The sequence below is a fragment of the Coccinella septempunctata genome, chromosome 1 (genome assembly GCF_907165205.1).
Source record: "Coccinella septempunctata chromosome 1, icCocSept1.1, whole genome shotgun sequence".
Taxonomy (NCBI): Eukaryota; Metazoa; Arthropoda; class Insecta; order Coleoptera; family Coccinellidae; genus Coccinella; species Coccinella septempunctata.
In genome coordinates this window covers 48835663-48850050 of record NC_058189.1, presented here as the reverse complement: position 1 = coordinate 48850050, position 14388 = coordinate 48835663, and the positions used below count along the sequence as shown (strand labels likewise).

Here is a 14388-nt window from a genome sequence, read left to right as displayed (position 1 = left end):
TTAGGAGCTGAGACACACGTCACTGTCCAGGGATAACAAGATTGAAAAAAATCTTTTTCGTTATCGGGGGACGCACGAGATAGTGAACTGTAGTAAATGAAACGAGATCAATATTGGATTGGATGTGTACATACTTTTCTACCCCGACAAAAAGGGATTTTTCGGCGATGAGATTGGCGAGGAGATGCTCCTTTGTTCATCCAGCCGGAGGATTATAGGATAATCGGATAAAAATCCGATTCTTAAAAAACTGAATCAAAGTACAAGGTACTCGTACATTTAACATACTAAAGGAAAATCGAGATGTTGAAGCTCAAAATGTAAAAAAAAAATTATGAAGTTCGACTTTTTATACTTTGTTGCATTAGGTGCAGAAATGTTCGTGAGGTTATTACAGTTTTTCATTTTCGATGGAAAGAGATACTAATAATTGTATTTCATTTGTAATTTATGTTTTTACTGTTCAAGAAGTAAAATAATTGAAAATCTAAAAACAGAATTACGTATATGATTCTCACTAACATGAGTTGTTAAACCACGAGACGTGTTTCGCTATCACAATAGCATCTTCAGTTGGGAGAAGGTAAACTGAAATCTTCGTTACCGAACGACAAGATATATAAAGTATAATTATACAACACTACTCCTAGAAATCTAGAGGGGGTAATGATAGTTTCCAGAATATTCAGGGCAATTTCAAAACAGCTACGAATCGGGCTGAAGCGGGTAATGAGAGTTTCCGTTTCCATTAGGGTAATGTAAAATCAATTGACGGATTTCAGCATTTTCATTTTACATGTTTGTTTGAGATATTATACTTCATTCAAATTTATTTTAGCAGTCGGTTGGCCATGAAATAATTTTCTCAAGTTTTTGTAACTAGAACGGAGTAAGGTTGGCACTCATGAAATGCCGTTAATGTCATAACGCCGTTGTCACAACTAAGATGTCTAAAACTCTGGTGTATTCACTGATTCGATTTTGTTTTTAATTTCGTGGGGATATGGGATCAGTTTCGTTTCTCTCACTGTAGGTAGCGCTGTTTGGAATTTGACAGAGCATTGTCAATTGATATTTGAAAATAATTTGAATACTTGCTACGACTCACGAATATGTTCTATTTATAAACGATTATTGGTGTGTGAAAATGTATTAGTTTCGCGAAAGGGATGTAGAACATTCATTTATTCAACATGTCGTTCAGTTTTCTGTATGGACAATCAAGAACTACAGCTAAGAATTCGGTGTTGTTGGAATTTGAAGCAGAACCAAATGAGATGAACGAAGATTCAGGACCGATATAGCTAAGTTTTATGGAAACTTCAGCAATGTTTCAAAGAAACTGTATTGGAAATACGTAATGTGAATTGTGAGCATGTATTGAGAATCAGAAATACATAAATCTATTCGAGTCTGTTACTTAAAATATTCTTCCTGAGTAGATATAGTGAAAATTCCCTTTCCGTCAACTGAATATATTGGATATTTGACCAATCAACTGTGTTTTATTAATATCATATTGAATTATCCCCCCTCACGAATTCAATTTGTCAAACGGAAATTATCTTGAAGAAAAATAGTAAATACTCCTTCGAACCCTTATTCGATAGTGTTGAAAATATTGAAGGATTTGTTTTTACAAATAAAATTAAAGTGTAAATCATAAATAATCCTTAACAGCTGATAAAATGGGCCAGTTCATATTTTGAACTCGTTGATCGATATTCGATATATGAACGCAAAACAAAATAAAACGAGAGATCATTGGACTTCCTTTGGTAGAACAAGGATAGAACGAAGCAAATGACATGGTGGCGCCGCCACGAAACTGATCCCATATCCCCGATTTTCTGAAATGTTGATGCTTGCAAAAAGTGACAAGTGCACACACCAGTGTTTTAGACATCTTAGTCACAACTAATATCAATTTTTATTACGAAAATGCCGGAAGTGATTGAAAAAATAAACAGGGTTTCACGAAGTGCTATTTAGAATTCAGGTCCACTCATTCAAATAGTTATACCCTGATATTCTAAAATCCACATTACGTCAGATGGTAGCGAACATATTCAATGTAAGAGAATTTATATAATGTTTCATCTGAATCTAAACGACTTATATTTCAGCTGGAAATTTCCACAATCAGAAAGATTGTGAATGAAGAGGATGACAAAGAATTTCCTTCAATTGGGACACCCAAAAAAGTGGTGGCATTTGAGAATTTTATGTTTGAGTGAATTAATGCGAAAAGTTTACTACAGGATTTTCGATAAATGTTATCGGAGAATAAGTTCCCTAAAATGGATTTTTCTATTTTTCATTTGACTTGTTCTATACAATGTAAATGTCTTAAGGTACTAATAAATACCTAATTATTATTATTATAATACATCAATGTATTAAGATGAATAGCCACAAATACGCGCAAGTTGCCCTGTTACTTGTTTATTCATGTGAAATTTTTGTTCAAAGGTGAAGTTCATCTTAACTTGAAACTTCCTTCAATTCCTTTTGTCTGTTAATTCCTTCGGGCGATACCCATTCCCAACCGCTGCATCATATGCATTTCATCTTCGGGTTAATAATTTTGAAATCTACAACTTATATAACGTATTCAAACTTTAGCCAAAGAAGATAAAGAACATTAACCCTCCTCAAGCTAGTGCATATTATGATATTATACTGATCTCTTGTATTTTCCATGCAAATAACTGGATTTGGTATGCCTTCAATCAGTTTGTATAAACTTCAGTTATGTTCGTCACATATTTTCCGAAGAGATTCGACATTGTGATAAAATACGTAATAACAGAAACTTTTACGTAGAACGAGCAACATAGCGTTGATTTAAAACCTAAAAATGTTTTGACAAGCTTCATAACCCCACATTTTCGTACTATACAGAGTGAAATGTGTCAAATTTCCATGGCCAACTGACTGCTAAAATAAAAGCGAATGAAGTATATTAATTTTATTCATAAGCCCGAAGAAGGAAACTGAATTCCCCTAACGTTGCTCTTGAATAAATTGCATGTACTCAAGTGTTCCTTGTGACTGCGAAACCTACAACACTATTAATATTTTTCGAGAGCTTTTTGTGTTTCTTCTGATAACAACAGAATAAAAAAAAAACATATTGGGATTATATTTTCTGTGAGCTTTCCAACAAGCCCACACATGGTATGAGTTTCCATTTGATAAACCGAAGTTAGATGGCTAAATTTTATTTCTAGAAAATGAGGGTGATAAAAAAAATGGACGAGTTCAGAAACGTTCGCCAACCTTGTGAATATTCGATTAAACACTTGAAAACACATTCCTATTAATAGTTGGGGAGCCCAAATTCGGGATTTCCTCGAGCGTGTCAGATTCATATAAGGGGAGATACCTTGTAGTCCTGTAGAGTACCTCTACAAAAAATTAGACCTGAATATAGAGGGAATTGTCTAGGACAGCCTGTCAGAATAGTAAAAAAAACGATCATTGATCAAACTCGAACGTATCAGATTAAGATATATGTGGTTAATTACATGTTGAAAAGTATATATTCTTTTAATCTGACAATTTAAGCGTGACGAAAATGTGTGGGAGGGTGCCAAACGTCCAAAAAAAGAACGTCACGGTACATCCTCGAGCGCGGTGGCTTTTATTCTTATATTGAAGCTAATGATTCAAGAATAACGGAAAAAGTATAATCTGACAGTTTCAGCAAGCCGAAATAGTCAAAATTAGCCATAAAGGTCACAAAAATCAGTTTTTTTGAATTATCTCCTCTCCTGGGCTTCAAATTGTTTTCGCGTTCATTATAAAAGTTGTAGGGCATAACATCTTCTACAAATTTTGGTCGAAGCAATTTTTTCTACGTTTGAACGTTTTGGGGGAATATGGCGATGAGTGTACCTTAGACTGGGTTTCTACATTGACCTTGGCCATTCGCATGTATGGCTAAGCTCCTCGCCCTTATCGCCCTCTAACTCTAAAACGGTTAAGAGTAGGCAAAATTGCTTCAGACAAAAGTTGTATAGAATTTTATAATCTACGACATTCATAATGAATACAAAACGATTAGAGGTACAGGAAGGGACATATTTAAAGAAAAAATGCCTTGTTATCATCTTCAAGCTGTCAGATTAAGAAAACACTTCCTGATTAGTGTCAGATTAATGGGTAACCACGTCTGCAACACCGAGATTAACCATCTGTATGAACATCTGACACGCTAAAGTATGTACAAGTAACGATTTTTTTGCACTTCCAAACGCACGAGTAAATCCCGATTTAGCATCGTCGGCTCCCCAACTATAAATTATATTTGCGCCTTTCGGTTACTTCAATCATTTCATAATCCTTGTAGTATTGCCGGCTTTCAAATCCAAGTGATATGGAAAATAATTTATATTGGTATATAGGTAAGTTTTGAAATTATTCAGGCCTTATTTTCGTATTTCATGCATTAGTATATTTATGGTTTCGTCACAGGACGCCTGCGCCTCCACTAATAATGTGTTCTGTGATAGTGTCGAAGTTTTATATAGTCCATTCAAGAATGATCGACATCCCAGTAGGTTAAAGTTCAGACGCAGCGTAATATCTGATCACAAAATATCTTCAATAATTTCTGTAGTTTCATTCACATAACTGGAAAATATAAATATAACCTTGAAAAGTAGTCGAAAAGAAGAGATATTCGAGCATATTAATCAGCATTCAAAATTGATACAATTATGTTTCCAATTCGTATGATTAAATTGAGAACATAAATAGCAATTATCGTTGGTCAGTGCATAGATTCACAAATAATAGGACTATAGATCGATGTTTATTCACAATACCATCCTGAATTCCGCAAAACAAAATCTCAACTTATGAGCTATTACCAACTAAAATTCGATTTTCCATAGCCACCCGAGATGTCAATCATTCTTGAATGGACTATACCACCTCTTTGCGCAGTCGCATTGAGGTAAGATATTAGAAGTTGAGGCTTTCTATGTAATGCACATCACACGAAAAACGCCTGAATAATGTCAACACTTTCCTTGAAAACACAATGCAAATTTTCTTCCAAAAATATAATTTTAAAAGGATACGTTTCCATTGTAAGTGTTTACGTCCAGTTTCATAATCACTTCGAGCTTAAAGTTTCCTGTACTGTCATTTTAGTAGGATTAAAGGAAGCTTTAAAATTGAAAGGACTTTAGGTTTGATTATGAAACCGGCTGTTAGTCGAATATTTACAAGGCTGGCAAACGTTTCTGAACTCGTCCATTGACTGTTTTCAGCGGTTTCATTTTGAGTTATTGGTTGAAGAAATATTTTTTCAGACTTATACCCAGCCCTTCATAATAATCAATTGTATATTCATGTTGTAGTCGACGTAGGTACGTGGGCTCAAAGGTTCAGACAACCATATTGTGATGCTGAAATGGCAATCATCAAAATTCTTTGGGAGCAATACATCAAAAGTCCAATTCATTCCATAGAAAAGCATAAAACATATTTCTTCGAAATATACGGCTGAGATATTCATTATCCCCCTCCATTCGCAACGTTTGACCAAATAAATATGATTTATTCCGCATATTTCACCGAGATAAGGTCTGAATATATTTATGTTTTATTTTCAGCCCCCGAAACTCAAACACAATCTGTTTGCAGTATCCTTAGCGACATGTATTCCCTCGGGATGGTTATATGTTCCATTTTCAACAATGGAAAGCCACTGATTCAGTCTGGGAACTCCACTTCTGCATACCTTAAACAATTGGAGCTTGTAAGTTTTTCCATAATTCATTTATAATGTGTACTAAAAGTCACAACATTACCACTCGAATAAACCAATTCCAACAATGTCTAGGATTTACCTTTCCAGCGTAACACAGGAATTGAATTTTAGCTACAACGGTGATTCAACAGTCATTGATTGAGCTTATTCCCTATTTTACATTTCAATAGATCAGAGTTGCCTGATTACAGAATATTTTTCTGCCAGGAGTATTTTTAGCTTGTGATGTTGTCCGATTAAAAAAGCGGTTATTTGAACTTCGTTTCAATGCGTAGATATTAATTCTCGGCTCCAGTGATTTAAGAAACAGAACACCCAGTATCAATGAATTAATTGCGAGAATTTTTGGTATACATGTGTCTCAGGATTAGGTAAGTAATCGATCAAAATTTGCTAAAACTTCAACTGCAGGAAAAAATGAAAAAATGAAAGATGTGTTGGTCCCCCAAGATCGAAGTGCCACAGGAGTGTATTGGATGGGGTAAGCGGAGTGTATTGGATGGGGTAAGCGGAGTTATCTTCTCTCCATAATTTAAATTCCTGCAATTTTCTGAATAATGGAAAAAAAGATGATATATAAAACAATTTCACTAGGTTGCAAACGAGGTTGCCTTCGAAAACGTTCCATTGATAATTTAGCAGATATGCTTTAGTTAAGTTAAAAATAAATTCAGTTTTGTATCGAATCATAGTATGGAATTTTATTTACTTTGATTGAATAAATATCTTTTTTATTATTTCAATGTCCCAGACTTATTAATTTCATGTGTGAAAGATCAAGAGATCTAGGGGGTCAAGGCAACAAATCTACTGATTGCCTTCAAAATGAGTCAACGTAATTCTGGCTACATGGGATCGTGCAAAGTGTGTTGTTACACGACAGTAATGCACAGCGGTCATGTTGCTTCTGATAAATTTCCTGTACGTCTAGCTTTCCGTGTACCTACGCCCTTCCTGATTCCGTAACCGACAACATTCCGCTACCATATTTACACTTCTGTGTATCCTCTGAAACTTTATTGTCCCATTGGCCCTACTGAAAATCATAGAAACACAGCTTCACTGAAATGATGCATTCTTATCGAACTGCCAATTTTTTATGAATATTGAAATCTTTGAGGCTTTATCCTCGATAATAGGTCTGGTTTAGAAAATCAGAAGGAGCATTTTTGGTAAATAATCTTAAAGAATTCCCAATTCCGTCAAAGAATTTGCGAAAATAGTGAAATGTTTGCAGGTAACTTGTTATTATATTTTCATTAGTATTGCCTACCTTTTGACACTTTGTACAAGGTACTTCTAGTACCTTTGAAATAAAGAAACTGAATTATACAAGATGACCCATTCTGAAAAATCCACTAAAATTACTCCTAGCGGAAAGCCTGGATCAAATATGTTTCAAATGAAAGTTTCTTAGTTTTCAGGGGGACATCGAATTAAGACATTTTCGTCTTTTTTGTTTCCTCCATGAATGAATTTATCTGCAGATAAGATTATGACTGAGCAGTCACTTTATATCAAAAAGTGCATCTCCAAAATGATCGATGACAAAAGCTAGAGCAGATTCGTAGCCTCCTACGATCCTTCGTTTTCGAGTAATTAGCAAAAAGTTCTAACAACTTTTCAAATTTTTTGTCTTTGAAGTTAGAGATCTAAAACTTGAACCTTCTTAGGCACTTTTATACGTAGAATCCACTGAGGAGCTCCAAATATTGTTTTATTTCGAATCTGTTGTCAAGAAATTCTACGCATAAAAGTGCCTGAGAAGGTTCAAGTTTCAGATCTGTAACTCAGACAAAAAAGTAATGAGAACATTTCGAAATCCTCAAAATCTCATTTTTTGCTAATAAATCAAAAACGAAGTATTGTAGGAGGCTACGGTTTTCACCATTCTCTTTTTCTTTGAAAAAGAGCTCGAAAATGTGTCATCGGTTTTGCTCCAGCTCTTCTAGTTTCCGAGATCCCCTCACTGGATTTGGGACGCCCTATATATCAAATACTACATTTTTTCAATGCAGAATTATCAATACAGAAACTATGCAGTCACGGCATATCAAAAACTGCATTCTTGAAACGCAGAGTTATAAATACAGAAACTGTGCACACTGTGCAGTCACTGTATACTAAAAACTGCCTTTTTAAAATGCAATTTCATCAATACAGAAACTGTGCAGTACTTGTATATCAAAAACTGTATTTTTAAAATGCAGAATTATCAATACAGTAAGTGTATTTCAAATATTGCATTCTTGAACATGGGCGCCCGCAGGGGAGGGCCAGGGGGGGCCGCGGCCCCCCCTGAGATTCTAATCGCCTAATTTTTTTCAGCACAACACTTTCCATATTATCCTTTGTTTTGTGAAACTCATTGGTCAGCTAGGTATAAATCTTTGCGAGTTTTCGCTGAAAACTTTGAAACTTTATTCAAAAATAAATTTCAATGAATTCTTCAATAATAAAAAGAGCTGCTCAGTTATGAGCTGCAATAAACTCTTTCACTTTTGTGATTTGTTTAACGGTAGCAAGCAGATATTCAAATATATTGCAACCAATAGCAAATACACTACAAGATGTTTTTATCAATTTTGTAGATGTTCAAACGTCACATAAATTTTATTATAGATATATGTGGAAAATATAGTTCCGATGATGCATGCTTCACAGAAATTTTTTCCAAAGCATCATCTATTGCTCAGAGTCTCAATATAGAGATTGGAAAACCACGAATTCGCGGTAGACAATTGTTCATATCTAATTATGAAGCATCTTCAGCTGAAGATTACTTCAAAAAATCTACATTCATCCAATATTTAGATCATCTGATTTCAGCCCTTGAAACGAGATTCTCAAAAGAACATGAAATGCTTTTTTCTTTGTTCAATATTTTGCCCAAGAATTCAAAATTACTAGATATTGAATCTTTCGCATCTAAGGTCGGCCATATTTATAACATTGAAGGTTTTATGGAGCTCGATGCAGCCGTTCGGTCTTGACGATAATTTAATTGATAGATGTATTAAAATAATTTTTTTCTCAATAAATCTAACCGTAGATGGGAATGTGATACATATTCTGAAAGAGCAACTCCTCTAGTTGAAAATCTGAAGATTTTTTGGAGCTCGTTGCAGCCGTTCGGTCTTGACGATCATTTACTCGATTCCATCTTTTCTGAAATTTTTCGATAGTCACCGTAGAAGAATTTCATGGCTGAAAAACCTAAGGACCTGGTACTCTACAACAACCACATCGCTTTTCAGGTCAGCAGTTGATAAAGTCAAGCTAGCCAGGATGATTGCCAACATCCGGACCGGATAGGCACTGGAAGAAGAAGAAGAGTAATTTTTCTCTCAATAAATATAACCGTAGATGGAAATGTGATACATATTCTGAAAGAGCAACTCCTCTAGTTGAAGATCTGAAGATTTTATGGACCTCGTTGCAGCCGTTCGGTCTTGACGATCATTTACTTGATTCCATCTTTTTGGAAATTTTTTGATAGTCACCGTTAGAGTTATTTTTCTTTCAATAAAACTAACCGTAAATGGAAACGAGATACATATTCTGAAAGAGCAACTCCTCTAGTTAAAAATCTGAAGATTTTATGGAGCTCGATGCAGCCGTTCGGTCTTGACGATCATTTAATTGATTCCATCTTTTTGGAAATTTTTCGATAGTCACCGTTAGAGAAATTTTTCTCTCAGTAAAACTAACCGTAGATGATATTTTGCCCCCCCTGAGAAAAATTTCTGCGGGCGCCCATGTTCTTGAAACGCAGAATCATAAATACAGAAACTGTATACTGTATATCAAAAACTGCATTCTTAAAATGCAATTTTATCAATGCATAAACTGTGCAGTACTTGTATATAGAATACTGCATTTTTAATGTTCGGAATTATCAATACAGAAACACATTGTAATGCAGTATCTGTACAGTTGCTTTATATTGTGTTTGTTGGGTGGATATATAAAATGTTTCATGCTTAAGATGATTAAGTACTTCAAAGTTATTTCTCATCATATAATCATTTGTTTTTGTATTCCATATAAACATATTCAAAAAGAAGAACTACTTTGTCTTCTAAATTTTTTATAACCTCACATATGAGTTGACTCCGTAATTAAAAAATCTCACCGCATACCGACTGTTGAAATTGTTACCGTTGCAAACAAATGCATCAGTACATAACTGTGAATTTCAGATAGTGCATAATCTCAGACTATTTTCTTTAGTATAATTTTTTCCTATTCATCTATATCTCCTTATTATTTTTTCTCGATAGTTTTTCTGAAAAAATGCCGGATTATTTTTATTGGTTAGATATTTGTCTCTCCATGCGCTACACGCTACACATCTTCAAAAGGATTTTATGGCATTAAGGGGAAGTAGTACATACGATTTGGAATCAAGACCAGCAACATTGGTTGCTTTACGGATGCTTCCCAAAATACGGAAATGTGCCACATCTTTGAGCAACAGCCTAAATTACGAACTGATATATGTAGTTGAAAAATAGAAATTACAACGCGAGAGAAGATACTAGAAATATTGGATACTTTTCAGTTATTCCTGAATTTCAGCGTAATTCTGTTATATGGATACATATCACTATATACAAGGTGGGCTTTTTAAAACGAAACAGACGAGATAACGTTCGGAATAAATTTATTTCGAAAAAATGCTCGGAGACATCGATTTTTGTTTCCAGGGGGACAACTTTTAAGGTCAAATTCACAACTATATCGCTTCAACGCTTATTGTTAGAACAACAACCCCTAAATTTTGAATGAAAAAGATAGGGTGAGTGATACCTCACTTGAAAGGCCTTTTTATCCCGAATTCAGCATATTAATTTTTTTCTCATTTAATGCATTCATTTTCGAGATATTCAATTTTGAATTTCGTACAGTACCAGTCATTGCGCTAACCATGCTATGTGAAATCATCGATTATTTGACTAATTCATTCTGTGGTTACAGTTGATTGTCAACGAAATTATTATTATTGGTAATTACTTTCCTCAACAATTAAGGTGGTTGTTTCGTCTGTTTCGTTTTAAAAAGCCCACCCTGTATATATAAATATTTTTGCAATATACAGGTGTTTCCTAATTGAATGTCAATACTGATGGGGGTGATTTTTGGGCCCATCTTAAGAAAAAAACTTTATATGAACATATGTCCTAAACGTCTTACCTTTTGAGATACAGGGTGGTAAAGTTTTCAAAAATAAATCATTTATTATCAATATCTGCAATACCACTTCAAATATTTTAATGAAATTTGTCATACATGTATACTATGAATCAAGAGGCATTTTTTAATGTATCACTTTTTCCTTAATTTCCACCAGTGGCGTTCGTACGTAATTTGAACTACCTATTTGGCAGACATTGATGGTACGCCACAGATTTTTCATGAAATAGAAATTATTTTTGTAATTCCCAATCATTTCTCACCAGAGTTGATCACTTGACTTTTTTCAATCCGATTCACGGTTTCCGCTTAAAAGAATAAAAACCGTTTCTCTGCATAACCATAACAATATCCTTAATACATATCTACATATGACAATATCACCATGCAGAGACATATGTAGATTTTATTTTTTAGATGAAACGGACTAAAAAAAATCAAAACTTGCTCATAGTTGAATACAGTCAGTGGCGTACCACTAACTGCCTAAATAATACCACCATGTCAAAAGGTAAGACGTTTAGGACATATGTTCATATGAAGTTTTTTCTTAAAATGGGCCCAAAAATCACCCCCATAAATATTGACATTCAATAAGGAAACACCCTGTATAAAGAATTGAATCGCCGATGTCACCCCGCCGCTATTTTTCTCAAAATATGTTGGAAAACCGTCGAAAACTGATTGTGAAAACAAGTTTTATAGACACTAAAGTTCAGCTTTTTTTTCCACAAAAAAACCAACTGAATTAAACAAAAGAGGGGGTGACATCAAGTCCTTTAACTTCAATATGAAAAAAATCAAGGCTTTACGTACAAAAATGAAAGCGTCAATTAAGAATTAGTGAACAACGTTATTGATTCTGATTGTTTTGGTTACCTCACCCTTATGAAAATAATGTCATTATGTTTTTATGATCTTTCATCAAGAATCGGCGCGGCCACATTAATGCAATATTGTGTATGTTTATTTTCTTCTTAAAATTGAAACAAAACTCACTATCATTCTGTTGTTTGCCACATTATTTTAATATATTCAATATCAGACCATAGCACTTTTTCCTAAATCTACGATCTCTCAAGAATAAAACCTCTAAATATTACTCACTCCCAATAATTCAAGGGAGTGTCTCGAAGTTTACCAAGACGGCAAGTAATTTAAATTTGATTGGTCTGTGGTTCAGGTCGTTCGAATGCTGGCTATATTTTCGGTTCCATTACTCTGAAGTAAATAAACTGGCTCTGAGGAAACAATTTTCTCGGGGAAAATTTATGGGGGATTTTGGTTCCACCTACAGCGATATTCGAAATTAGTTCAATATCATGATTGAAATTGCTTACAATGAGGCGTTTTTCAGGGACGTAAAAATTTACGTCTTACAGTTCATTAAACAGGCGTTGCCTTTATGATGCCTCGAACAGAAGATACTGGAACGGGATTTTCGACAGCGCTGAATTAAAAACCATGCAAATTACATCATTTGGAGATTCTAATGAGATGAATCCTATATTTCCTTTTTCTTTCCTCGATTTTACTCCCCAAACTTAAGTAAGTTTGCCGTCAGTACATCGGAGTCTGTTAATAAACATTTTTGCCATATCACCCACTTAAAGGTTGATTCTCACTATACAGTCCCTGGCCAGTTTATTAGACGCACTGAGGATTTTTTTATTAGTTACTGGTATTGCCCGAGGAAAAAGCAGAATATTTGAATTTCATTTCCACAGAATGTCAGTTTTATCTACGACTCTCATTAAATTGTTCTATTTGGCATTTATTTTGATGTTGTAGTATTAGTACTTAAGTATGAATCAGTACTATCTCTTTCCGTCTTGCATTCTGCAGGTTCGGACGTTATTTCAATAATCCACATATGAAATCATCATCCTCGAATGCAGCAAACCGAACAATTCTGCATTGATAGTATTAAGCTCTCATAGCTACACAGGGTGGCTCAGCAAAATATTAGAATTTCATGTTTAAGCATCAATGAATCAATATTTTTTATTGAATATGATATATTATATGTGAAAACCATTTACAGATGAAGTATATGTAACATATACATTCAATTTAATAATTCAATATTGAGATTTTGCATCGAATCAATGCGTCTAATAATATGGCCAGGGACTGTACCTTGTGCAATGCAAATCAATGAAAGTATACATAGGTATAGGTATACCTACCATCCATATACATATACAGGCTGGTCCAGATCGTAACCAGGAAATTTTAACCACGTATTCTACATCAAAAATGAGCCCTAGTTTGTCATATAAACATATGTCTAGAAATGTTTTCTCTCCGAGATACGGGGTGTTAAAATTGTAGAAAAAAAAATGTTTTTTATTAATAAATTTCACACGGCTCGAAATGTTTTTATGAAATTTGAGACATAGGTTTTGAGCGTCAAGGAGCACTTTTTGCATAATATCATTTCTTTTCTATTTTACCAGTGGCGTCCGTACTGCAGCGAGACTGAATATTTTCAGATAAAAAAATGATACGCCACTGATTTTTCTGACAATAAAAATTACTATTCAAATCCTTATTTAATTTGGAGCAAATTCGGTCACTTGACTTTTTGCTGTACGAGGCACCGTTTCCGGTTTAAAAAATAAAACACATTCTCATGCATGAAGAAATCGCCAAAATTTGATATAGCAAAATAGTCTCATTATTATTATGTATATACCTATACTCCATTCACTTTTATTTTAGCAGTCGGTTGGCCATGGAAATTTGACACATTTCACTCTGTATAGTACGAAAATGTGGGGTTATGACGTATTTTATCACAATGTCGAATCTCTTCGGAAAATATGTGACGAACATAATTCAAGTTCATACAAAATGACTGAAGGCATACCAAATCCAGTTATTTGCATGGAAAATACAAGATATCAGTATAATATCATAATATGCACTAGCTTGAGGAGAGTTAATTTGCGTTATCTTCTTTGGCTAAAGTTTGAATACGTTACATCAGTTGTAGATTTCAAAAATATTAACCCGAAGATGAAATGCATATGTTGCAGTGGTTGGGAATGGGTATCTCCCGAAGGAATTAACAGATAATTACAAGAATGGTAAATTCTTCAACAAAAATCATGTTGCATCAATATGAGTAAAAGGAATTAAAGGAAGTTTCAATCAAGATGAACTTCACCTTTGAACAAAAATTTCACATGAATAAACAATTATCAGGACAACTGGCGCGTATTTGTGGCTGTTCATCTTAATACATTTATATAATAATAATAATTGGGTATTTATTGGTACCAAGACATTTACAATGTATAGGACAAGTCAAATAAAAAATAGAACAATTCAATTTTCGGGAACTCATTCTACGATGACATTCATCGAAAATCCTGTAGTAAAATTTTCGCATTAATTCACAC

The 14388-nt window shown here is 34.1% G+C and overlaps 1 protein-coding gene across 2 annotated transcripts in view; it reads left to right on the top strand.

Moving 5' to 3' along the window:
* LOC123312530 (SCY1-like protein 2) overlaps nucleotides 1–14388 on the top strand; it is a 322515-nt gene that overhangs the window by 169106 nt on the left and 139021 nt on the right. For both annotated transcript variants that reach the window (XM_044896997.1, XM_044897006.1), the window contains exon 6: nucleotides 5628–5773. In XM_044896997.1, coding sequence (XP_044752932.1) covers nucleotides 5628–5773 — 146 coding nt within the window. The remainder of the gene's footprint in view (nucleotides 1–5627; nucleotides 5774–14388) is intronic.